Genomic DNA, 27,218 nt, shown 5'->3' with positions numbered 1-27,218 from the left:
TCAGGGTCTTGCACTGTTGTTTTTTGTACTCAAAGTTGACAGCCTACCACTGAACAACACCTCCACTTCTGGTTCATTGGCGATAAGAGTCTACTTGGGCTGGCTTTGACTCACACCCTCAGATCTCAGCTTCTGAGTACCTAGGAATATAGGCAATATGAGCTACCAGGTAATCCCTGGTAGACTACCAGGAGAAGCTTGAAAGTGAGGCTAGTACTTGATTTTATATGTGTGTGTATGTGTGTGTGTGTAGAGATATACATAAATGTGTATCTACACATATATGTGTATATAATACATATTTTCTATCCATACCATTGATAGAGATCAACAAGAGCTAATAACAGAATGAAGTTATAACAGTTTATGTAATTGAAGTTATGTGAACATGGTCTCTGTCAGAATATCTTGTACTGTGCTCACCCTCCTTACAATGATGTATGATGATCGATGTCTGTATGAGATGGAGTGAATGAACACTGTGGACTTAAACCTGATGTGGCTTTGCAGCTTGATACTTGACGGAGTACATTTGTCTTACTGGAGATCTTGGCAACCTCCCAGGTACTCTTCTTGTTTTTCTGATTGTCAGAAAAAGTTGTTTTTTTTTTTTCAAAATTTGAAGCACTTTAAGGCTTGTTTTGCCTCTTTTTATTTTCAAACAATGTAGTGGGAAAAAGCAATGATCTAAGCATCAATATATGTGAGCCCTGGTTTGGGCTCTGCCACTAATGTACCACAAGATTCAAGGTAGTCTGGGTGACTTGTATCCATGAGCAGGGATGGGGGATTAGACCCACATGCTCAGGACAAGCTCCCTCCCATGCAGGCATTACAAGTCAGTCTCAGACCTCTTGATTCTTATTACTTCCCAGCCTAGACTTAGTCTTAGACTCATTTCTTTGTGACTCAGCAGCACTGTCTGCTGGATTGATCAGAGGATCAATCCTGAGAGGAAACTTGTTCTCCATCTGATAACTAGATAATCCTGGTCTCCAGTGAATAGTACAGATACGTGGAAGCTCCTTCCTCCTGTGTCATGATGGCTGTGGGTTTTGGAGCATCTGGTTAGAGCTCCATGGACAGCTCTGTCTCTGGGACATGCTATTATTACAGGTTGCACATGGGGAATTGTGCCTGCTTTAGTCTTGCTCATCCAGATTCTGTAGCACAGAGGGCTCAGTTGTTCATGAGCTGGGGAAGTGAGCACCACTGGGGTTGTTCACAGAAACTGTGCCATCCCCATCTCTTGAGGAGCGGGGTTCCCAGGGAATGCATTTATGCTTTGGAAAAGAAGGCTGCTTCTTGCCTTTGAGATGTTGCCAGGGCTTTGAAGATCTTTGGGTTTCCCCTTGGCAAGTTTACATTTTGGCTTCTTCTTCTTCTTTTTTTTTTTTTTTTGGTCGGTCGTAGGGCTTGAACTCTGGGCTTGGGCGCTGTCCCTGCACTCTTCAGCTCAAGGCGCTTGGCTGCCTTTTGGGTTTGAGAGCATTGGAAGTGGAGACCATGGAAAGAAAAACCTGAGCCTGGGAGAGGAGCAGCTTCATTTGGTGTCAGTGCTGAGGAGCTGGTGGAGGCCCTGTCCCAGCCTTCCTTTCTCCCTGGTGGCCCCTGGCCTGGGCACAGTCCAGCAGCCCCCTAGAGATGGAGATGAGGGTGGAATTCTTAGTACAGCCAGAAGGTGTCAGGGGCTGCTGAATGATCAACCTGAGGCTAGCTGTGTGACTTTAGCTACTGTCATTAATCTCTCTGAGCCTAACCCAAGGTCTCATCAAAATATAGCTGGCTCATCCGCTTGCCCCAGGACCCTGACTCATAGTGAGTGCTGCTTAGGGGGAGATCAGGGGGCCAGGGGCTAGCCCTCTTGAGCCATTCTGAGGATATCCCCCAAGTATCCATTGTCCTCAGAGGAGCATCCAGACTTCTCCTTGGGTTTCTTGGAGCCAGACAGGAGGTAGAAGGAAGGATTTCTTCCAGAGATTGTTTGAAGAAAGTCAAATGATTTGTTTTCCTCTGACCCCATGAGGTCTCTCCCAAGGAAAGATAATAATGACATCTGTCCAGCATCTGGCTTCCAAAAGGTGGCAGCACTGACCTGGGAAACAGAATCCTAGCCCCACGGCTGTCATCACAGGGGTGAGACAGATTGCAACTGGGAGGCAGCTTGGACTACGTAGCAAGGTCAAGGTCAAGGTCAAGGAGGGGCCCGCAGGAGCAGGGACTCTGATTTCTGCCTGTCATCCTGTCAACCTGTCCCTGGGTGAGCTTCTGCTTCCTGTTCAAAGTGATCTAGCAGGTCCCTTGCTGTGCTCAGCAAGCCTTGGGGACCATCCTGTCACGAGGTGCCTTTCCCAGGTCTAAGGGTTCTGGAGAGAGGTGAGGATTTGAAGTAAGGAGACTTGGTGTCTCGCTTCCTTTTCCTTTTCCAGCCACTTAGTATGGACTCAGAACAGCATCCAGTGTTTTAGTGGGTTCTGTCCTGGGCGTGTTGCCGTGCAGTGATTTTAGATCGGGCACAGTCACATGGGACTCCCGCTTGGCCCCTAGGCAGTTCCTCTGCTCAGGTTTTGGGTTTGTAATCAGCGGTGCTGCTGCTGCAGGGTGTGCTCCAATGAGTCAGTGGCTTGACTGCTCCACCCATCGGTTCCCAGGGGTCTGCAGGAAGATGGAGCTTTGTATACGAACAGGAAGAACTTTAGATCTGGTTTCTAGCCAGGTGCTGGTGGCTCACACCTGACATCTTAGCTAATCAAGAAGCTGAAATCTGAGGAACATGGTTCAAAGCCAGCCTGGGCAGGAATGTCCTCAAACTCTTATCTCTAGTTAAGTACCAAAAAGCCAGAAGAAGAGCTGTGACTCAGGGCGTGGAGTGCCAGCCTTGAGTGAAAAAGCTAAAGGACAGAGCCTGAGTTCACAACATGGTATTTGTATGTCCTTTATGACATCTTAGGGTATATTGTAGTTAGCCAATACAAGTATATAGTGTGTAATAACCAACTCGGGGTAAGCATTACCATCTCTTTAAACATGAATCATTTTTATGTATTAGGACTGTCATACTCTTCTAGTCACTTATTTTTATTTTTATTTTTTTTAATGCTAGTCCTGGAGCTTGAATTCATTGACTGGGTGCTGTCGCTGAGCTTTTGGGCTCATGTCTGATGTTTACCACTAGAGCTACTGCTCCAGTTCTGGCTTTTTAGTAGTTAATTGGATATAAGAGTCTCATAGACTTTTCTGCTTGGGCAGGCTTTGTTCCTCAAATTTTTGCCTCCTGAGTAGCCAAGATTACAGGCATGACCACTGATGCCTCGCTTAATAACAATAACTTATTATTTAGTAGTTTTATTATTTGTTATTATATTATTATGTATTATTATTTGTGCTCCTACTTAGGCAGAACTCAGGTCTTAGGCACTGTCCCTTCTTTTTTTTGGTCAAGGCTGGCACTTTACCATTTGAGCTCTATTTCTTGCTTTTTGGTATTGATTGGAGACAAGGATCTCATAGACTTTTCTGCCCAGGCTGGCCTCAAACTTCAGTCCTCAGATCTCAGCCTACTAAATGGTTAGGATATAGATGAAAGTCACCAAATCTTGGTTCTTTGTTTTTCTTTAATCTTTTGCATCTCACTGAATTTTCTTAGGATCATTATTTAAAATTTCTTTTAGATATTTAAAATATCTTCTTTAAACTGAGAACTATTTCTGGAGGTTTTTTTTTTTTTGAGGGGGTCGTGTTTTCTCATGGCATCATGTGGTTATCCGCACATCTTGGATAATGTTTGCCTTTTTCCAGTTTTATGAAGTGTCTTTTGTATGAAGGGACTTTCTATTTAGATGGGATTTAGGAATTCAGTTGAATACATGTTTTAGTTGGTCGTAGGGGGATTCCAAAACATGGTGCCCGTATAATTTCTTCATCTTTTATGTCGGCCGTGTCATTGAGTTTCCTGCATTCTAAGGTATTCATGGGACAGTTCTGTGGCTTTCCAGTAGACACAGGCTTCTAAAGGTTTCTGTCTATAGGCTCCACAGAATCCAGCCCTCATGGCATTGGTATAAATAGTGGCAGCTGCCAAAGTTTGGGTGGCGTAGGTTGTGAATAGAGCTTTGCTCAGGTCCCTCATTACAAGTTCAATGTAATGCCCAAATAAGGACATGATCAGTCCTCCTGGGTCACAGAATGTACATTAGGCCACCCAGGAAACCTCAGGATGAGCGTGGGAGATGCCTGTGCCAGCAGCCACAGTTCTGGAGCTGGGCTGGCGGTGGGGGTAAGGATGGACCTTCCCCTGGTGCCTCAAGAGGAGCTCAGCTGGTACTGAGTTTGTGGCCCTCGTGACTGTGGGCTTGATGTGTTGGAACACACTGGTGACTTTTCTAGGTTCTCTGGGGGTGACTGCAGTTGGTTCTGGGAGTTGGAGTGCTTAGCTGTTTTCACAGAGGTGTGGCAGCTACATGATAGCTTCTCTGGGCCCCAGGAACAAGCACAAGTGGATCCAGGGCGTTAGACACAAGTACTGATTGGTGGAATTCTGTGGATTGTGGTGGAGATGGTCCCAAACTAGGAACAGTTGGGCTGGTGGAGCTGGTACCCGTGCCCCACTGCCTGTGGAGGAGACCTCCCTTAGGCCCCTAGGGTTAAGCAGAAGTGGTGCTAGGGCTTGCACCTTTGATATCTGCAGCCATGTGGCTGCAGAAGATGGGTTAGAATGGCTTTAGATTGTGAAGGGCAAGCTCTTTTGAACACTTGGATTGCAGCATTGTGGCTGTAATCCTGTCACTGCAGAGCAGGCATGGGACTCTTCTCAGAATCCCCAAGGACAAGCTTGCTCCATGATGAGGCTTTTTAATTTTCCACCAGCAAGTGCAGTCCTACCACCATAGTCCTGGAAGAGGAGTTCTTGTTCTTGTTGGGCAGGTGCAGAGGTAGGTGGGAATTGGATCTGTCACCTCAAAATATGTTTTCTCCTTACATCATTTTAGCAGCTTTTCTTCCTTTCTTTCCCTCTTTTTTTCTTTCTCTCTTTCTCTTTCTCCCTCTGCCTCCCTCCCTTTCTTTTCTTCCCTCCCTCTTCCCTCCCTCTCTCTCTCTCTTTCTCTCTCTCTCTCTGTCTCCCTCCCTCCCTCCTTTCTTTCATTCTTTCGTTCTTTCTCTTTGTGATGGTACTGTGTCTTGAACTCAGGACCTCTTGTTCTTGCTTGGCTTTTTTTGCTCAAAGCCAGTGCTTTACCACTTGACCTATATCCTCACTTTTGGCTTTTTGCTGGCTGATTTAAGAGTAGGAATCTGAGGGATTTTTCTGCCTGGGCTGGCTTCAAACCACAATCTTCCAATTTCAGCCTCCTGAGTACCTAGGATTATTGGTGTGAACCATTGGTGCTTGGCTCATTTGTGTGTTTTTAACATGGAAATTGTGTAAGATTACTTCATTCCTACCTTTTCTCAGTTGTTTCTTCCTTATATTTGTTTTTTTCCTTTCCTGCTTGGCAAAATTTGACTTCTATGTAAGGATGCTTTTCTAGTCCTCGTCTAGTTTCAGCCCCGTGGTAACCGCTTTGGCAGTGAGTGTCCTCAGGGACAGCTGTGCCGGTCCCCTCCCCTCCCCTCCCCTCTCCTGTGCGGGGCAGATGGTGCATTTCTTCTGCAAACCTGGGCTGCTTTTCCAAGTTGCTGACCTTTCTACTGTCCTCACACAACCTGGACTTCATCATCCTTTTGGATGGATGGCTGGAGCACTGGACTTGCATCTCAGCTCTTTGGAAAGTGGAGAAGATGTGATCTTCCTGCAAATGTGGGAAAGAACCAGAAAATGCCTTTTATGGCTTTTGCTTTTGTCAGAAGACATAACGTTAGGAGCTGGTGCCTCCATAGTCCAGCCCCTGCTCACCCCACCCCGCAGCCATCTCTCTGCCTTTTATTCACTAGGTGCGTGCCCAGTTATCTTTAACAATCATCACCTCCAAGGGAGACCTTGGAGGTAGAGTAGGGTAAAGGTATGTCTCGAGCTCATTTTCTCATCTTTCAGTCATGGAGATGAGGACACTGCTCACCTCCATACTCACAATCTCAGTGCTAGATCAGCACCCAGAGCACATGAAGGGCTCAGGAAATGTTGTTAGAATAAACAAATAATATCCTATCCATTTGCCCCCTCTTTGTTTCTTTGCTTTAATGAGTGTCTTCATGTGTGCATTTGTGTGTGAAAGATGAGTCAGGGAAGATAGAGGAAAAAGGACGAGGAGCCCAGATTGGCTTAGTGAATGATAGCAATGGCCAGTATGAAGCTTAGCTTCTTTGTGACGTGTTTGTGTGTGTGTGTGTGTGTGTGTGTGTGTGTGTGTGTGTGTGTGCGTGCGCGCGCGCTCGCATGCGCGCACACCAGTAATGGGGGGCCTGGGCATTGTCCCTTAGCTTTCTCTGCTCAAGGCTGGCACTCTACCATGTGAGCCACAGCTCTCCTTCTCGCCTTTTGGTGCTTAATTGGAGATTGAGTCTCATGGATTTTCCTGCCTGGGCTGGCTTCCAACTCAATCCTCGGATCTCAGCCTTCTAAGGGTCGGTTATGAGCCACCAGTGCCCTACTGGATATTGACCATTTAAAAAAATATATTCCCTTTTTATTATTATTTTTATATATTTTATTATCATTTATATAACATAAACATTTGCTACTTTAACCCATTATTAAGTGTACAATTCCACAGCATTAAGTGCAGTCCTACTACTGTGCAGCCTTTACCACTGTCCCATTTCTAGAACTTATTTCACCACTCTACCAGGATTCTATCCCAACACCAATTAACCACTTCTCATCCTTCCTCTCCTAGCCCTTGGTATCCTTCAACCTTCTATGATTATGAGTTTTCCCATCTACATTTGGTCCTTTTATACTTACGTTATTTCTTTCATACTGTAGCATGTGTGGGAACTTCCTTCTTTTCTCTGTGCATGCCACATTCCCTTGTGGGTCACGTATCCATTCTAGGCAAGTTAACACATGGAGATGGCCCTTTCCAGCTCCTTGCTTCAGTTCAGGCTCCTTCGTGAAGGCTGTGGAGTTCATGTATGTCTTCGATGGGTTACCTGTTCCTTGTGTGATTTGGGAGGGGTGCTGGGCTTTGCAGAGCTGCTACAGAAGCCCCAAATGAACATATAGATCTTTTCATGCAGACATCAGCTCTGATTTGTTTCTTCTGCCCACTTCATAGATACAGTGTTCAATGATATGTCTAAGAAACTTTATTTCTAAACATGACATCACTTTCTGTAGTCCAAGGTCTCTGCTTAGTGGTAGACAGTCCATGTGAAGTTGATCTTTGTTTCTCCAAGTATTGGAAATCCCTCCTAAGAAGTTATCTACTCTTCCCATCCAGATAAGAAGCCCTGTTTACTCCCTCCCTCCCCCTCCCTCCCCCTCTCCCTCCCTCCCTTCCCTTCCTTCCTCCCTCTCTCCCTCCCTCCCCACTCCCTCCCTCCCTCCCCTTCCTTCCTTCCTTCCTTCTTTCCTTCTTCCCTCCCTCCCTCCCTTCCTCTCTCTCTCTTCTTCCTTCCTGCCTGCCTGCCTGCCTGCTTGCTTGCAAAAGTAATCCTAGCTACTCAGAAGGCTAAGATCTGAGTGTCCTGGTTTGAAACCAGCCCAGTGTGAGATTCTATTTCCAATTAACCAGCAAAACAATAGAAGTGGAGAGTAAGACTCAAGTGGTAGAAGATCAGCCTTGAGTGAAAAAGCCAAGGAAGAACTTGAGGCCCTGAGTTCAAGCCCCAGTACTGGCACATATAGGAAAATCACCACCACCACCACAACAAAACCAAACCATCTTAATTTCCTCCTTGCTACTTGTATTTAAAGCCTGTAGTCCTCTGTGTTAAGCTGCTGGCCCCATCCCTATCATTAGCTCCCTGGGCCTGGCTGTGATGTGTTGTCCCTAGGTTCCCCCAGACTCCATGCTGGATGGACTGCAGATGCTCTGTGCATTGGTTTCCTCCTTGAAGCTAGTGCTGCTGTTGGGATGGACATTCTCTCTTCAGCCTGTCCCGCAGCATGGATGTGAGGGGGCAGCAGAGGAGTTTGGTTGAAACCTTTCTGGTTGACTTTTCCTCTCTTTCATTACCAGGAGGTCAGCACAGCTGATTGTCACCCTTCTCTCCTCGGCCATCTGTGTCAGGAAGAGAGAATTTGTGTCATCATCTCCCTGAGCCATTCATGGTCATTTTCCTTTTTCAGAAAGCTCAATCTGAAGGACCCAGTGCTGCAGCAGGTGCTAGAGAGGAGGAACGAGGTCCTGTGTGTGCTGACACAGAAGATCGTCACCACGCAGAAGTGCGTGATCTCTGAGCATGTGCAGATCGAGGAGAAGTGTGGTGGCATGGTGGGCATCCAGACCAAGACGGTGCAGGTGTGGACTGGGAGTGGGCGGGGCCAGCCACAGCCATGGAGACACCGCGTGGGCGGGCAGGGTGATGGCTTCATTAGAAGAAGAGTTTCCAGAGTGGGGTAATAGATATACATGTCACACTTGCTTTAGTGAGCAAGAACGTACTCGCTGCTGTAACTGAAGTATTTGAGGCAATCTGGCTTCAGTTACTGCTGGATCCAGGAGTTGACATTGTGGGTCACTGTCCCTCAAAGAAGGTTAATTTGATTACACTGCCCCCCCCCCCCCCCCGCCACCTCCCCAGCCCCAGACAGCCTCTCATCAGTTTTATTGCTGTCTGTGGGGCAAGATTGCCTCAAAACTACATCTCACCTGGGTTGTGTCTCGGCCTGAAGCAGACCCATGGTCTAGCAGAAGGGCTCTCCGATTGACCAGGCATTTTCCTTAGTGGGAGTGAGATTTCCCCCAAAGGAAAGTAGGTTGAGTGGCACTGACCAAGCCAGATATACAAGAATACTCAGCACACCGTGGAGTCAGGACTCTCAAATGTTTACTTTGAGGTTAGCTACCCTGATACTTTGCGAACTGAATGAGGGCAAAGATCTAGCTATGTATATGTGAATGGATTCTTCCAGTTTAAAGTAGAAATGTCTTTGGGACTGATCTGCGTGCTGGTGCTGACAACCCCACACTGCACCCTTGATCCATTGCTCCCTAGTGTTTTGGAGATCTACTTTTCGGGTGACTTTTGGCTTCTTCTTTTTTGCTGTTGTTGTTGTTGTTGTTTGTTTTTGGGTGCTGGTACAAGAGCTTGAACTCAGGGCCTAGATGCTGTCCCTTAGCTTTTTTTTGTTCAAAGCTGGTGCTCTACCACTTAAGCTACAACTCTACTTTTAGCTTTTTGGTGGTTAATTAGAGATAAGCTTTGAACTGTGATCCTTAGAGCTCAGCCTCCTGAGTAGTTAGAATTCCAGGCATGATCCACCAGTGCTAGCTTACTTTTGGCTTTTTCTAGCAGACCTTTCATGGCTGTATTTGTTAGGTGGTGCAGAAGTCATCTTGAGCTGAGACTTTGGGGGTCAGTAGGGGGTGATAGTACAGCAATGAGAAGAGAGGCGCTTCGTAAGAGAGATGGCTTAGGTTGTCCCCATTGATGCTTTGGGTAGTGGTCAGTGCCTGTTCAAGTCCTGGTGCTGTACAAGTCAGGAGCCTATCAGCCATTGCTTGACCAAGTTGCTAAAAATAAGTTTCTTTGGTCCCCAGCAATAGATTCCCAGCTTTGTTTCTCCAAGAGCATGGTGGGATGAATGTCAAGGATGAAACTTTCCTGCCTGCCATTTCCTTCCCAGCCTCTCCTGCCTGCTTCTCAACCTCTCCACACACTGCACTTCCTCTTCCTGGCTCTGTGGGGATGGGGTCTGTCCACAGGAGTCAGGCTGACTCAGCTGGGGTCTTCCAGATACACTGGTTCTGTTGGGATTTTTAGTAGGATTTCCTAATTGTTTCCATAACCCTTGATGGGAGAATTGGGAGTTGATCTTATTTAGTCCTACATTGCTTATTATGTTCTGAGAAATGCTTCACTAAATGATTTCATGGTTGGGAGAACATTACAGTGTCCAGCTGCACAAATGTAGATGGTTGAGGTCAGTTAGTTGATGTGGCCTCTTGGTAGTCTAGAGACAAGGGTTCTGAGATGACAGAGGCTGCTGCCTGCATCACTCAGCACAGTTTCGCCGCATACTTCACCTTCTTCATAAGTAAGAAGTACAGCCAAGTGCACTGGCTCCTGAGATAGGAGGATCAAGAGTTCAAGGCCAGCCTGGTCTACACAGGGAGACCCATTCCACTATGTGTGTATATGTATGTGTATGTATATATATTCTCTATATATATACATACATATATATTCTATATATATGCTGTATAATTTATATGGTTTATAGTGAATACTATATATACTTAGGTTTTATATATATTATATACGTAGTATATAGGAGGTTTTATATATGTATATATACACTATATACTTAGTCTATATATACACAAATGCTAAAAAGTATGGTAAAAATAATAGCACAGCTATTAATAGCATGACTATGTGTGCATACACGCTAACATTACCACAAACACTAGTGGTATCTCTTGCTGTGATGTCACAATGGCTTGAGAGGAACTTTTTGGTTTCATTAATTATGTTATGGGACCATTGTAATATATATATATATATATATATATATACTCTGTTGACCAAAATGTAACTCACTTATGTGATGCCTGTTCATTAGTTTGTTTGTGGGTTTGTTTGAGTTCAAGTGGGGCTTGAACTCAGAGCCTCATGATCTTGCTTGGCTCTTTTTGCTCAAGTTTCACCCTCTACCACTTAAGCCATGCCTCTACTTCCAGCTGCTTGATTGGAGATCAGAGTTTCATGGACTTTTCTGCCTGGGCTAGCTTTGAACCACAATCCTCAAATCTCAGCTCCTGAGTAGCTGGGATTACAAACATGTGCCACTAGGACCCTGACATGTCATGTGTACTTAGCACTGTACATCTGAGCTCACAGCCTCCCGCATTCTAGGGCCACACAGGTTGCCCTCAGGCTCTGGCATATGTGTCATACATCACAACATGGTGGGGTTTAAGGCCTCGTTTTGGCCAGCTCCTCTTTCCCACTCCGCTCTATGGACATTTCAACAGCACACTCGTATGCAAGGCAGGCAGAAAAAAGAGCCGAGGAGTGAGTGCAGGTGGGTACCTGTGTTCTCCCCCGCAGGTGTCAGCCATGGAGGATGGGAATGTCATCAAGGACTGCAACGTGGCCCTGGAGATCCCAGCTGCCACCACCATTGCCTATGGCATCATGGAGCTGTATGTGAGACAGGATGGCCAGTTTGGTGAGTGCCACCTTTGGAGGAGGCTGAAGGGCCCTGAGTGCCCTTGAGGCACCCACTTGTAGAGGACCCTTCTACTTGAGGGGTCCTAGGGAGAGAGTCCAGGGGGAGCTCCTTCTGGAGATGTCGGTGTGGGGGTGAGGTTCTGCTGCCAGGTCAGGGGTAAGCACATGCCTCTGCCATCAGCCACGCAGCACCTCAGAGTGCCAAATCTTGGCACTTTCAGCTTCTCCCCTTGAAAGGGGGGAGAAGCTCCCTGGTGGGACTGGTGTGAGGTGGAGAAAGTGCAGGGTGTGGCAGTCTAGCTCCCCCACCTTAGCTCTTAATAGTTTCCTAGTCTGACTCTCATGCTGGTGATCTTAACTGAGGTCCGAGGATCCTGGTTCAAAGCCCACCCGAGAAGACAAATCCCTCAGACTCACATTCCAGTTAACCAGTGTCTCCAATTAAGAGCTAGAAGTGGAGGTGTGGCTCAAGTGGTAGAGCTCCAGCCTCTGGTGAAAACAGCTAAGCAAGAGCATGAGGCTCTGAGTTCAAGCCCCAGTACCCCTGCACATGTGCACGCGCATGTGCACGCACACACACACAATTCTAATAGAAAGCAAGTGAGTAAAACTGCAACCTGACCTTCTGCTGCCATCAGAGGCCTGTCATTGTTACTGGAGGCAATCAGCCCTTTTGTCTCATTCCTGTCCCCTCATCTTGGAGGCTCAGGGCCCCTTCCCTCTCAGTCTTAATGAGAACTTGTGCTGAGCCCAACAAATTGCTTCCTGGGAACCAGAATGAGTAAATGTAACAGATCGTTGCTACCCTTTTGGGGTATGATAATGACATTATGGCAGTGTTTCTAAAGTTATCATGTAGAAGCCGGCATTGAAATCTCACAGATGGAAGGACTGTGCATCTGCTTCCTCTACAGTGGGGTGAGTGGAGTGGGTGGAGGTGAGGCAGGGTGGAGGATCCTTGGCCAAGGCCCAGGTCCTGACCTGGTCAGTGGGACCATGCAGGTCACAGCACTTCATTCACAGTTGTGGTGCTGTTTGACATTTTCCTCCTGGGAGGAGGTGCGCAGGAGTGCCCCACATGCCCCTCTCCTGTGGTCTCCTCTCTCCTCACTCGCTCCAGCGACGTGGGTTCAAGATGAGTAATCCCATGAGACAGCTTCCCACTAAGCCATCCACTGGACACACCCCCCCCTCGCTGGCAAACCAGGGATGAAGACACCAGAGGTAGTGTCCTGATGCGACCCTGTCCTCACCTCCTGGGAGCCTGGGGGCTCAGCCTCCCCCATGGCTTTGTACACAAAGCAAGCCAGCATTTGGGGAAGTCCAAGTGAGAAGATGTCAGGGTTTTTGTTTTATTTTGGTGCTGGGGCTCGAACTTAGGGCCTTGGCACTGCCTCCGAGCTTCTTTTTCTCAAGGCTATCACTTGAGCCACAGCTTCATTTATGGCTTTTTGGTGGTTAATTGAGGATAAGAATCTCAGTAGCTTCAAATCATGATCCTCAGATCTCAGGCTCCTGAGCAGATAGGATTATAGATGTGAGCCACTGCCCTCTTGTTGAAGATGTCAGTTTTAAGGAAGTTTAGAGAGGTCAGTGATCAGGAACACTAAGAACTCCAAGAACCGTGAGCTCCACACTCTGTATGAGGCTCCTCATCTGCGCCATCCTAGATGGCATTATTGTTTTATTATTTCTCTTTGAAACACTCATCTTCCAGGTGGACTGCTGTGAGGGTGAATAGGTTACTCCTGCTTCTGGGATACGCAGCTGTGTGCTCAGCCCAGTGCTGGGCTTTGCAGTTCTGTTCAGCTGGATTTGGCCCGTGGGCCAACCCTGCTTTATTGAGATGCAATGGACAGAAAACAAGTTAGAAATATTCAATGTATATAGGGCAATTTACTATCATATACACTGTGAAGTGATTGCCACAATCAAGCTAGTCAACACATCCATTATTTGACACAGGTATCATTTGCAAATTGGGGAGGGAGGGAATGTGCGTTAAAGATATGTGCTCTTAGCAGATCTCAAGTAAGCAATTTTTTTAGTTGTTCTAGACTGTAATTGCATACTTATGGGTTATCATTTGATGTTTATTTAATGTTTCAATGTGTGCCTACGTTGAATATTGCTCAAATCTATCACCTTGTGCTTTTGTTATTTCTTTATGGCAACTGTATTGTAAAACTTCTTCTCTAGCTATTCTGAAATATACAGTTAACTGTATTGATAACTAGCCACTATCTGTTCTTGAAAAAACAACAATGACTTATTCTTCCTATCTAATGGACCTCCTATGCATTAACACTCTCTCCATCTTCCTTTGGGAACCAACATTCTGGGTTTTTGTTTATTTTTGTTTTGGTTTTTTTTTTTTTGATACAGAGGATTAAACTCTGGTCTTCAGGTTTGCTAGGCTAGCACCTTATGAATTGAGCCATACCTGTAGTCCTGGAACATCAGTAGTCTTTAGATCTTGGTAAAATGGGGGTAATATGATGTTTACTTTTTTTTGTTGTTGTTGGTTGTGGGGCCTGAACTCTGGGCCTGGGCACTGTCCCTCAGTAATTCAGCTCAAGGCCAGTGCTCTACCACTTGAGCCACAGTGCCACTTTAGGCTTTTTCTGCTTATGTGGTGCTGAGGAATTGAACCCAGGGCCTCATGCATGCGAGGCAAGCACTCTACCACTGAGCCACCTTCCCAGCCCCTGATGTTTACTTTCTGCATCTGGCTTACTTCACTCAGCACATTGTCCTTCAGGTTTCTCTGTGTTATCTGAAATGATAGGATTTCATTCGTCTTTTAATGGCTGAATAACATCGTTATGTGTGTGTGTGTGTGTGTGTGTGTGTGTGTGTGTGTGTGTGTGTGCGCGCATTGAGTGTGTGCACATGTGCGTGCATGCACCCTATATTTTCTTTATTCATCTGTTCAGCATTTAGGTAGACTGCAAGTCTTCACTAATAACGCAATATTATTTTTTGTAACACAGTATTTATTAACTATTGTCACTACTACATACCAAATCCCCAGAACTTAACAACAGAAACTTACAATCGGTTGTATATCCTCATTTCTTCTGTTGGCAATCTTGACAACCATTGTTCCATTCTCTGCTTCCATGAGTCTGACTGGCTTTTAGATTCCAAATATAAGTGTGAGCATAGAGTGTGTGTCCTTCTGTGTCTGGATATAATGTTCTCCAGGTTGAGGCATGTTGTAAATGGTAGATTTCATTCTTTTTTATGGCTAAAGAATATTCCAGTGTGTATATATATTTTTTCTCTGTTCATTTATTCTTGGACACATATTATTTCTATATCTTGACCACTATGGATAATGTACCATTATTGTGAGCTCTTTTGAAATCTTGGCACATACCAGAAAAAGCCCCTGAGATCTTTAAGGACACTTGGTGGCTGGGGAGACAGGCAGGGAGTTCTGGCCTGCCGTGTCTGCCGCTCTGTTGGGTAGCCTGTCTCTTCCAGGGTGGCTTCTTTCTTCTCAGAAGAGCCTTTGAAAGACACACAGCCTTGTGTGGCCTGCTCTCCTGTTTGCATTTTAATTTGGAGCCTTTTATCTTAGCTGGCTTTTGCTGTGTTTGAAAATAAACTCCTTATTATGCTGCCAAGAAGAGGCGCCCTGGGAATAGCTCAGCACTCCTGGACTCATTTCCTGATGCCCCATGGCCCTTGCCCTCTGCTCAGTGCCATGCCTGGCATGTGGAGCATCCCTCGCCCAGATTGTAAAGCACTGATGCATTTTTGTTGTTCTTGTTGTCAGTTTTTCCTTTTCTTGCCCATTTGTGCCTTCTGTCACGCTTGCCCCAAAATGATCTGGTTCCGCCCAAGTAAACAAGCCTGCAGGGGCTGGAAGGACCCTCTCTTCCACCTCTGGTGTCATGACCTTGGACAGTGACCCTTGTGTCCTTTGTTTTGCCCTGCTGGGCCAGGTGCTGCAGCCTGCTGCCTGCAGTACTGTGACCTTTTCCTTCTACAGCAGATCACCCTTGGGGAAACTGATGGCTAATCAGAAATGCTCCTTTATCATTTTGCACTTTAGCCAATGCTTTTGTTCCCTGATCCTTGGTATTTGCATATCCTTTCAGCATCAGCTTCGGATCTGACTCTCCCAGGTTGAGAAGCCGTGTCTCACCCTGACCTCCAATCTGTGCGCCTCTCCCCAGGCCAGCTGGTGACCCTGGGATCTCCCTGGCTTCCCGCCAACTGCTTCTAACCAGACTCCTCTGCTTCTCTCTCTTTCGTTCTGTCCCAGCACTGTAACTAATGTGACTGTTTAAAATCACATTTTAAATGTGTTTTAAAACCATTAAACAGGTCATTTCAGACATCCTCTTTGGCTTCCCCTGTCCCAAGGATAAAGTCCCTCGACCTGTACCTCCAGGCTTTTCCTCACCAGTCTAACCCACCTGGTGATCTGCCCAAAGTGAACCCACATCCTGACCAGAGTGTGTTTCCACCTCTTGGCCTTGAGAACATCTCCAAAACTTTCCTCATGATGCTTAAGGCATTGTCCATGAGCCTTTCGCCATGAGGGATTTAGGATACGTGACCCAAAAGAATTTGAAAGTGAAGGAATTTGAAGAAAGGGCAGAAGCCAGAAGCCCACTCAGACTTTCTGTGAAGCAGAGGACAAGTGCCAGGAAGGATTTTCTGGCCTTCCCCATATACAGGTGACACACCATCAGGACAAAGGTGCCCTCTCTCTCTCTGCCTATGGGAAAGATGTTCTCTAATCTGTGAGGACACACACAGAGGAATGTGAGCACAGGTAGTTTCTTCCTAGGCTCACACGACAGCTCAGCGCTGTTTGTTAGTCATCTGTTTTGTCTTAATACTTCTCTCTCCATTCTTCATCAAACCTAGCATACCTTTACTTAGGTGAGCTGGGTATGGTGGTGCATACCTATAATTCTAGCACTCAGGAGGCCGAGGCAGGAAGCCAGTGTGGATTACATAGTGAAACTCAGTCTTAAATAAACCAAAAGCCAAACAAAGAAAATAATGAAATGAACACGGTCAAGTATTGCTTTCTCTGTCCTTAGGAGAGTTTCTGTGTAGTGCAAAGCTGCTATGCAATGAATCTTTCTGCCTCTGTGTTTGTTGATAATCTGTCTTTGGTTACAGAGGCCTCAGCTACGAATCTAAGGTGGCTTCAGGTTCACTTTTATTCTATAGCTTTGCTTTTATTCCTTTGTTTTGGTGCCAAATTTAATGAACTAGAAGCATAAAGAGAACATTAATTCTTGAGCCTGCTCCCTGTTTACGCTAGCAAAAACATCCCAAGAGTTACTTTTTTTACTCACCGTCTAGATTCTTAAGCCCTCCATTATATTCCAAGAAACATTTCTTTTTATTAGTAAAAACAAACATTTCATTATGGGAAATTTCACACGCTTAACTATGGCTAATGCCGTAGTGACTGGCATGGACCTACCACCTGGTTTCAATAACCAGGTGACCTCAGGTTTCATGGCAGTACCACCACCTCCCATCTGTCCATGGATGGCTATGAAGCCATCAGGGCTGGTCCTAGGGCTTGAACTCAGGGCCTGCGTGCTTTCTTTGAGCTTTTTTGCTCAAGGCTAGTGTTCTACTACTTGAGCCACAGCTCACATTCTGGCTTTTTGGTGATTAATTGGAGATAAGAGTCTCATGAACTTTCCTGCCTGGGCTGGCTTTGAACCTTGATTCTCAGATCTTGCCCTCCTGAGTGGCTAGGATGACAAGTGCATGCCACCAGGGCCTGACTCAGTTCAGCACCTTTAAGCAATAAGGGAATACGATATAACTAGTTTTGCCTCAGTGTAAATAGATTCTTATAAAATGCATTATTTTTTGTCTGGCTCTTTTTGTTCTATGTAATATTTGTGTGATACACTCATCCCATCGCAGAAGTCAGTAGTTTCTTTTTATGGCTGCGTATCATTGTCTTTACTAACACAGAAGCTAGGACTCATAAAGATGTAACTGAATGGCTGACTGTACACCAGAATATACTGACAAAGAGTCTTGAATATGACAAGTGTCACATTTCCTCAATTGTTTTGTTCATGGTAGGTTTTATTTGTCTGTTTAGCGTTGTTTGTTCAGGTCAGAGGGAGAAAATACTTCCAGCATGTGAAAGATGAGAGGGCTTTCTACTTCTATGGACATCTAGTAGATGAGAGTGTCCTCTAGAGAGCGGACACTCAGACAACAGGCACTTGAGGGAGAAGGCACTGCAGAGACAGGGTACTGCATAGACTCCATAGAAAGGACAGTCTAGAGGGGGGCATTCTAGAGACAGCGCAGTCTCGAGAGAGTGCGTGTGGTCCAGAAAGAAGGCACTTCAGAGAAAGGAGCTAGACAGGGCACTCTAGAGAGCTTTGGGCTCCGCACAGCCACTGAGGGTGCATTTAGAGGCAGTGGCTAGGTTTTTGATTTGGCAGCGGGAGGTATGTGGGAAGTGGTGGTGTGGGGAAGAGGATACCCTGAGTTAGGTAAAGGTAGGGGAAGATGTATCCAAACTGGGCCAGTGCCAGGCCTAGCCTGCCCTCTCCCTCCACACTGCAGAATTCTGCCTCCTCCAAGGGAAGCACGGTGGCTTCGAGCATGAGAGGAGAGTCGACGACATCTACCTGGACCCCCTGGCCTACAGAGACTTTGCGTTTGTGGACGTGCCGGATGCTGGGCTTGGGACATCTTCCCACCATGGATCTCTGCATGCTTTAAAGCAAGGTACTGTTTGCCATCCTCACCTCCAGCAGGTGGTGATGGCTGCCGGGCTCAGTGACTCACAGTAAGTAACTCAGTGAACATTGCAAGTGAGTCGCTCTGATCTGAACCCCAGTCTACCCAACAGGAATCCTCTTGGGTTGGTCTGGGGGCCTGGGGAGTGAAGCCCCATCCTGCCCTGTCACCACAGAAGCCTGCTGACTACGAAGAATAGCAAGTGAGCAGCCAGGCTAGAGAACCCAGCTTTTGGACTGGTTTTCATTGTATCCCAGGCTTCCTTGGCAAGAGCAGCGATGCATTGTCAGCATCCCACCAGGCAGAGCGCTCTCTGGGAAGCTTTTCATCCCTCTGGCCCAAGCCACTTAGTACAAAGAGAAAGAGGCCAGGACTCCTGAGGTGCCCACAGCACGTTGTGTTTTCTTGGTTGGTTTCTTTTCGGTGAGGTTTCAGACTGCAGCATCCAGTAGAAGGAGATGAGCAAGGATAAAGAAACAAGTAATAAGATAAAAAAGGCTGGGCATTGGTGACTTGTGCCTGGAATCCTACTTACTCAGGAGGCTGAGATGTGAGGATCAAGGTTTAAAGCCAGCCAGGGCAGGAAAGTCTTTGAGATTCTTATTAACAATTAACTAGCAAAAATCTAGAAGTGGAGGTGTGGCTCACATGGTAGAGTATCCACCAGCCTTGAAGAGAAATGGTAAGGGAAGGGATAGAGCCCAGACTCTGAGTTCAAGCCCAATACTGGGGTCTATACACAGACATACACACAGACACAGACAGACAGACAGACAGACAGACAGACAGACAGACAGACACACACACACACACACACACAGGAAAAAGTGAGGAACAGCGGCTTGGAGGATGAGAGGAAAGAGTCCTCAATGGGGCTTCAGTGAATCCAGGTCAAGAGGATTTTTGTTTTGTCGCAGGTTTTTGGAAGGTTTGGCAATGAAAACCAATCTGGTTCTTCCTATTGATATTCATGTAGAATGGGACTTGTGGCTGACGGATATCCTTATCTATGCCACAGCCTTGAGCTACACTGCATCTGGGTCTGCCCTGACAGGGAACCATTCTAGTCTGCTGGGGTGTGGTGGCAGCCAGGCATGTCGGGCAGGAGTGGGGAGGGGGTAGCTTGGCTTCTGTGCCTCAGATCCTGGATTAACCCGCCCAGCTCTTCTGTTCAAGCCAGGGCTCCAGGAGATCTACTTGTGTTTCTGAATATGTCGTGTTACTGCAGTTCTCTCTTCTTTTCCTTTTCCCTTCTCTCCCTCTCTCTCCTCTCCTCTCTCTCTCTCTCTGGCTTTGTGCAGCATTTCTAGATTAGTATGCTGCCCTGCATATGCAAACATTATTTCCTTTTAAAAAATATATTTTCTAGAAAAATCTTCATTGAGCTCAACTGTGAGTGCGTGTGCATGTCTGTGTGCTGGTGCTGAGGCTTGAACTCAAGGCCTGGGTGCTTCCTTAGTGTTTATGCTCACAGCTGGCACTCTTCCTCTTAAGGCACAGTTCTACCTCTAGCTTTTTGCTGGTTAATTGGAGATAGCAGTCTTGGAGACTTTCTTGTCCAGGCTGACTTCGAACTGGGATCCTCAGATCTCAGCCTCCTGTGTAGTTAGATTTATAGGCATGAGCCACTAGTACCTGGCTTAGGAGCTTTTTTTTTTTTTTTTTTTTGGGTCCGGTCGTGGGTCCTGAACTCTGGGCCTGGGCGCTGTCCCTCAGCTCTTCAGCTCAGGGCTAGCGCTCTACCACTTGAGCCACAGCGCCACTTCTGGCTTTTTTCTTTTTTCTTATGTGGTGCTGAGGAATCAAACCCAGGGCCTCATGCATGTAAGGCAAGCGCTCTACCACTGAGCCACCTTCCCAGCCCCATGGCTTAGGAGCTTTTAACTACCCTTAAAATAGAAAGAAAAGAGAAGAGGATTAGAGGAGAAGGGAGAGGCTCCCAAGGACCCCATGTACATCTTGAGCAGATGGGAAGAAGGAAATCAGGGAAGAATTTCCTTGCTTGCCAGGATCATGGGGGTGCCAACCCCTTTGAGAAACATGCATTAAACACAAAGGATACAAAATCTTTATGAAAGAGCATTGAGTTATGTGCTTTGGAATTTGCATGTTTCTGACATATGCTCAGTAATTCAGCCTGGAGAATTCTGCAGTCTTGCTAACAGGGAGTCTAAATGACTCTTCTAGAAATATTTGGTTAGACTTGATCATGTAGTGAGCCTCCTGTGAACAGGAAGCCTGCAGTACAAACCTGGGTTTCCCTCTTCCTTTCTCCTCTCTCCCTGGAGGAATTAGCCTGGTTCTTGGAAACATTGCAGGGTTATGTTTCACTGGGTGCTGTTTATTTCTGAGCTGGCGTGGCTGACTGCAGCTGGATACATCTGTGAGGGGCGAGTGGGGAGGAGCTGTAAGAAGCCGGCATTGCCGTGTTAACCTCAAGAGCTGTGCATAGCAGTCATGGCACCAGGTCTGTTCTGTCTTCACAGTGACTCTGCGCCTGGAGAGCAATTTCCACCCGTTCGTGGAGCTGCCGGAGCAGCAGCAGACAGCTGTGTGGCATCTGTTGCAGATGGTCCTGTTCGATGAGGAATTCCTTGTGGCCCTAGAGCAAGTGGTGAGACAGACATCTCCTGCTCAATTGTCCTTTCTTCTGGCTAGACCCAGTAGACAAAGGCTTGGGGCTAGAATGAAATGGTGCTACGTTTCCCCACCTCTTTCAGTGCTTAACCTTAGTTATTTTCTTTCTTAGTTACAGGTCTTTAATTTTTGAACTGCAGAAAGGTAGCTGACCCTAGGCAGAGAGGGATGTATGAGTTTCTCAGACCTGCTACAAACAAATGACCACACACTTGTGGCTTAAAATAACAGAAATTTGTTCTCTTACAGTCCTGGAGACTGGAAGTAGAAATCAAGGTTTGGGCAGGGCGTTGCTACTTCCCCTAGAAGATCTGGTGGCTCCTGGCATTCCTTGGCTTGTGGCTGTGTCACTCTGCCCGATGCTGCCTTCATATGTTCTTCCTTACACTGTGTGTGTTTGTGTCCCCTCTACTGTCTCTTTTGAAAGGACAAAAATCACTGGATCTAGGGCCTACCACAGTGTAGGACAATCTCATCTTGAGATTCTCACAAAGAGTCTTGTCTTTGAATAAAGCCCCATTCTGAGATTGCAGGTGGACATACGCTGGATAGGCATTAATTAGCCTATAATAACAAGGGGCTATCAGACGAACCTCGGCAACCTCTTCTGTTCCGAATAGAGAGAAGCAGGAATCTACATTTTTCAGTATTGCAGCAGGATTTCCTGGGTAGCACAAGTGTCTGAACTATTAGTTTTGCATTTGCAGAATGAATCATTTATTAGGGATCCACTTGCTGTCCTTTTACTTCCCTATGCCCAGGCTTTTTTGTGCTTAAGGCTGAGGTTTTGGAAACCTGCCTTTTATTGTAGTTTTGGTTTTAGGTCTTCTGTTGTTGAGGGAGTTGGGTTAACTGACCGACTGCTTTCTGACATCCAGGATAGTGTTCATAGTATTTTTCCTTCAACATTCGATTGTGCTATGGGCATTTCATCCCCAGTGATAGGACCTGAAGTTGTTGAAACAGTTCAATGACCCTGAACACCTCTGCATTCTGAGCTCAGCCCCAGAGAGAACACAAATTATTCAAAAAGCCGGGGACTTTTACTTCCTAAAATAGCTCTTTCTAAGAAGAAAATGTCAGGCCTGCCTCCTGTGGCCCGAGCATCAGCTACCCCGAGACACTTGGGAGCAGAGCAGCCCAGGTAGCAGACAAGGAATGGACAGGAGCCAGAGGCTGACTGCTGGGCAGAACTGGCAGGGGGTGTGTGGGGTGGGGACCTTGGCTCACGCAGCAGGGCCTCGGAGGGTGGGTGAGCAGCCAGAACATAGAAAAGGGCACAGCATCTAGCTTTGCCTGGGAGGTGAAGGACATGGAGTGTGTGTGTGTGTGTGTGTGTGTGTGTGTGTGTGTGTGTGTGTGTGTGTGTGTGTGTGTGTGTGTGTGTGTGTATTGGAGTGTGTGTGTGTGTATGTATTGGAGTGTGTGTATTGGAGTGTGTGTGTGTATTGGAGTGTGTGTATTGGAGTGTGTGTATTGGAGTTTGTGTGTGTATATTGGAGTGTGTGTGTGTGGGGGGGGTGGCTGGCCTCTGACCTTTATCACACCCTCCTGTTGTCTTCTCTCTCCCTCCCCCCAACCCCCCGACAGTGTGATGACGTGGCCAGTGGCCTCTGGTCCCCACAGGCAGCGCTGGCCATAGGCGGGCTGAAGGCTGCCCAGCAGCAGGACTTGACCGCCTTCCTGGGGCTGGTGGGGTGCAGGGTACAGGGTGAGCGCCCTGGCCCTGAAGACCAGATCAGCAACCAGAAACTCTTTGCCACAGCCTACTGCCTGGTCAGCGCACTAGCAGGTATGGAAACAGACAAAAGAGAAACTGCTGGAATGTGGAAATCATGTTGCTTTGTGGAACACAAAAGATAATTGTGGGAAGTTTGGTAATTAAAACAGGTTCCTCCTTTCCAGTCTGGTCAGGGTAAGAGGCAGAGGCCAATGGAGAGTTCTAGACTCTAGCGTGAAGCAAGCCTTACTACCTCGGGCCTCTTCTGCCTTTGGAGGAGCTGCTCTCCCCAGCTCCTCTCTGCGGATCTGTCATCCCAGTCTATGGTGGCCCCAGGCTGCAGAGGGTCTCGGGTCCCATGTGAAAGGCTTGGAGGCAGGGTTGTGCTGGGCCAGCCATGGCTCTTGCATGGATCCTAAAATGACCATCAGTGACTGTGGACCACCAGACCCTGCCTGCTCATGTCTCTGTTGCTCTCATCCAGACCCACTGTGTCAGAGGCCCTGGTGGTAGTTGCCCTTTGCGAGGAAGCTGGGCATGCTGTTACTTTTTGGGAAGAAGTGGCTGAGCAGCCTCAAGCCCCTGCTGCCCCTTCCCAGTATTACAGGAACAGGCCCAGGACCATTTGGTTTTTCAAAGAGTCACCAGAGAATAATGCCGTCCCCAGTCCATCATCCTTCCCCAAGGATGCATGTCAACTCTCATATCTTCCTGGCGTGAGTCTTCTCGGGGTGCAGGGACCACAGCTGAAGGCACTGCTTGGGGGAAATCTCCGCAGGATCCTGCCTCCTTTTTCCTAGCAGCCGTTGGTTGCTCTCTTTTGAGAATGAGCCTTGTTCTGCTGTCCTCTAGATTGCAGGTTCAGTGACATGCTGCCTTTTTTAATTTCATCATTATTTTTAGTAACCCAGACATTCAGAAGTTCATTTACAACGGCATTTACATAGACTGGAAGATAATTACGGTAATTCTTAGCTTTTATAACGACAGGCATCTTTAAATTCATCCTTCTGTCTTAGGAGACGCTGTTTAAACTGAACATGGGTTGAAAACAGACTTGTAAATGTGAGAGAAATCCAGGCAGAGGGAAGAGTTACTGCAAAGGCCCTGGGGTATGGCTGACTTGGCTGATCAGGGAGGCCACTGCCAGGATGAGTTGATAGCATCAGAGCTGGGCCAAGGCCTGCTTGCCGAGATCTTGTGGGCCAGGTGAATGAATTTGAGGCTGCTGGGGGAAAACTCATTGTGGCATCTGGAGTGAGGCCAATTAAGGTACTTTATAAAATTAGCATACATTAGCATACATGTTGGATTTTTAAAAAATATAAGTAAGGCTGTTAATGCTGCAGGTGAGAATAATTCCTGAGCAGTCAACACCCCCTACCCCCATCCTGCCTCTTCCCAGGTGGTTCAACAGGTGATTTTTTCCCCCTTTTCAGCTCTAAGCTTGTACCCCATGAATTGAGGTTGTTTTAGGAACTGTAGCTGTTTTGGTAGTATCCTAATATCTATTTGGAATAACAGACTTGTATTCCCTTTCCCTGGGAACTGACAGGCCCCTGCCACAGAGGTGCCACCGCTATATTAGTCTATGCTGAACAACTCTCCCTAAATGTTTGGGGCCATGGGTAGAATCCCTTCATGGTTTATGCAGTTTGAAATATGCTCCCCCAAGATAATCTATGGTACATGAGGAACTTGAGGCCCAGTGACTCATGCATCCTTGGAGCCTGATCATGTGAGGGGCTCAAACCATGTCACCAGATGACAGGCTCTACTTTTCCATGCTGATTCTTTTCTCCCACAATCCACATTTTCTCCCTGACTGGTGAATGCCAAGGAATATGCTCTGGTGACAGGATTCCCATGCTTTTCAAAAAGGTCTACAGTACATTTAGTACCTTTCATTTACGGGATAATTATTCAGCAGCCTCCCCTCCCCCGCACCCCCTCCCCCACCCGGCTGGTTTTAAGCATCCTTCAGGGGAAGTTTTTGGTGGGGGCGGGAGGCAGAGCCTTGCTGGGTAGCCCAAGCTGGGTTTGTACTAGTGATGCGCCTGCCCCAGCCTCCTGAACGCTGTGATTACAGGTGTACACCACCCTACTTGGCGTGGATGAACTTGTTTTTGTTGTTGATCTAAGCTTTGTTTCCTGCAGAAATGCCAGATAATGTTGCCACTCTTCTGGGTATTTGCTGTAAGCTCCAAATGATTCCCACGCTGTGCTACTTGGTGAGAACGCAGTGCGGTGTGGGGGACTTTGGGAGGGACAGGAATGGGGAAATGGTGGGGGAAGGGTAAAACTCTACATCTAGTGAAACATCATTCACCACAGCCCAGAGGGGTCTCTGCTCCCTGCCCATCCCACGGCAGGCTCTACACTCCCAAGTCACATGCGTCCCCACCGGTCAGGAATTTGGCCACAGCTTGAATGCAGCCTGACAGCCCTATCTGTCATGGTTGTTGGGCTTACACTTACACTTCTACTCTATCACATTCACCAGAGGCATTCAGGACTGTTTTGTCTTAGGGAGGCAGTGTTCATCTTACCTTCTCTTTTAGAAATGTCATTATAAAAGCAAGAGTTAAGCAATGATGAGTGTAGTCTGAGAGTCAAGGTTAAGTTTTTCGAGTTAGACTCCACTGTTGGTAGAAGGAGCCACTGACAGGTGGCCCTCAGGTGGTGCTCAGCCTGGGCAGAGGGGCAGGGCACGCCTGGCCCACTTAGATCCTGAGGTCTTGTTACCGAGGACCAGGGCCAGGCTGCTGTTAACCCAAACGACCACAGCTCAGAACTCTGCTGTCAGATCAGGGACTGCCTAGACTGTACCTGGCATTTGTTAATCCATCCACTGTGAGAACACTGAGCAATGCAGTCTGGTGCTTTTGGTGGTACTTTGCAGATACCAGAAGACTATACTCTACATGCCATACTATTCCAAGGAGCAGACAGGATACAGCCTGTGCGTGAAGAGAGGCCCAGGGGAATACTGAACTCCTTGCAAAGATAGTAGCTTGTGTATCCTGGGCCAGCTGAGGACAATGGTTGGGGTGTACTTTTGTTATAGAAGTTATCATTATCCTAATGAACAGCAGCTCCATGAGTTCTGCTCCAGTTGGCAGTATCTGAGTGATCAGCAGGTCACAAGCCAGCCTTCGTATTTACAGATTCATTAGTTGCATTGAGAAAGTTATGCACAGAAAGAAGTCCTCCCAATGCCATGTGAGCTAACTCAAGTTCTGCTCTGTTGCTGCAGCCAGTAACACAAAACCACTGGGATTCAAGTAAAAAGTATTCTGCTTCCCACCTGCAGAAGTATTTGTTTGCCTTCAGCGTACTTTTGTGTATGTGTGGTAGAAGTGGGGGTTTGAACTCAAGGCCTTTGGGCTGGTAAGCAAGCACTTGGTTTTTTGCTTGGCTACCACTTGAGCCACTTCTTCAGATGAGAAATCAGAGACCACTTTCCTTTACACAATTGCTTTAGATTTGCTGTAATTCTGTGATAGCCAGGCTCCTGCGTCCTGAGGGAGTCCTGAGTATCATGTGCTTCTTCAAAGGACTTGGAACAGGGCCCAGAAATCCTGCATCCCGGTCTCATCTTGTCTGGTGGTCTGAGGAACTTTGAGAGGCTTTTGGGGAAACTAACATGTTTGCCAAAAACTGTGAAGTGGGTGAATTAGAATCTAATAGACTTCACAGCTTTGTGTCATGGCAATCCCTTTAATACCAAGCTGTGCCTCTGGGCAAAAGCAGATGGTAGCCACTTAGAAAAGGAAGTTGGGTGCTACTCAGCACCTGCGCACCAGGCAGGACGCAGAGCCACTGTGCTGCTGGCAGCTTCCATGCTGAATGGAGCCCATTCTGAACTCACTGAGATGTAGTTTGCACTGGGAAAAGTGGGTCAAATCCTAGCCTACTTCAGTGTGGGCCAAATAGCTGCATTGAGTATGTGGTGAGGCTTTTTATTTTGGGCTATTACTGGAGTTTGAACTCGGCCTGGGCACTGTCTAGCTTTTTCACTCAAGGCTGGTGGTCTACCACTTGGCCTACCCCTCTACTTCCAGCGTTTTTGGCTTCATGGTATGATCCTAAGCCTCCTGAGCAGCTAGAATTACAGGAATGAACTACTAGTTCCTACCAAGGTATAGATTTTTGTGTGCTGGTCCTGGGGCTTGAACTCAGGATTTTTTCACTATCCTTGGGCTTTTGTGCTGAAGGCTAGGGTTTTTACCATTTTAGCCACAATTCCACTTCTCATGGGCTTTCCTGACCTGGCTGGCTTTGAACCAGAATCCTTAGATCTCAGCTTCTTGAGTAGCTAGGTGGCATAAGCCCCTGGCACCTGGAAGATATAGATTCCTAAAGCTGATTTTGGTAACAAACACAAAGTACTCATACATTTCCACATTGTTGCCCTGGGCAGGCTGCACATTCCTTATAGAAATGCTGCTCTCACACAGAATATTTCTAAATTCTTTTGGATTCTCTTCAGATTCAAACACGGTTTCATGAAGTCCATGAATGGGCTACTTTACTTTTCACATTTTATTCTCTGTACTCTGTATTATTAATCTGATCTTACATGCCTTTTCCAAAGTTCTTGCTTCACCCATTCCATTTCATCATGATCTGGGAAAGTTCCCAGCTGAGCTCCACAACCTAGGAGAGCACAGTCTATGGCCCCACCCCAGGATCCAGGGTAGGGCTTCCTAGCCTAGAACCTTAGGACTGTAGTCGCTGAAAATTCCTGGCTTTACTCTTGTCAGTTGCAAAAGCTGAGAAAGTTCCCAGCCCAATCCAATATCCCTAGGAACTCATTACCAGAGGC

At 46.9% G+C, this 27,218-nt stretch overlaps 1 protein-coding gene across 4 annotated transcripts in view; it reads left to right on the top strand.

Moving 5' to 3' along the window:
• Gsdme (gasdermin E) overlaps window positions 1–27,218 on the top strand; it is a 50,120-nt gene that overhangs the window by 19,644 nt on the left and 3,258 nt on the right. For 3 of the 4 annotated variants that reach the window (XM_042684975.1, XM_042684974.1, XM_042684973.1), the window contains exons 4-9: window positions 8,231–8,402; window positions 11,158–11,278; window positions 17,857–18,021; window positions 20,520–20,647; window positions 22,261–22,462; window positions 24,548–24,621. In XM_042684975.1, the coding sequence (XP_042540909.1) occupies window positions 8,231–8,402; window positions 11,158–11,278; window positions 17,857–18,021; window positions 20,520–20,647; window positions 22,261–22,462; window positions 24,548–24,621 (862 nt within the window). The remainder of the gene's footprint in view (window positions 1–8,230; window positions 8,403–11,157; window positions 11,279–17,856; window positions 18,022–20,519; window positions 20,648–22,260; window positions 22,463–24,547; window positions 24,622–27,218) is intronic. The other variant, XM_042684976.1, reaches the window with a different exon arrangement.

This window comes from Dipodomys spectabilis, unplaced genomic scaffold (assembly GCF_019054845.1).
Source record: "Dipodomys spectabilis isolate Male_0828 unplaced genomic scaffold, ASM1905484v1 ptg000092l, whole genome shotgun sequence".
NCBI classification, from domain to species: domain Eukaryota; kingdom Metazoa; phylum Chordata; class Mammalia; order Rodentia; family Heteromyidae; genus Dipodomys; species Dipodomys spectabilis.
Note: the sequence above shows the minus strand (reverse complement) of the source record. Positions and strands in the feature narration are given on the sequence as shown.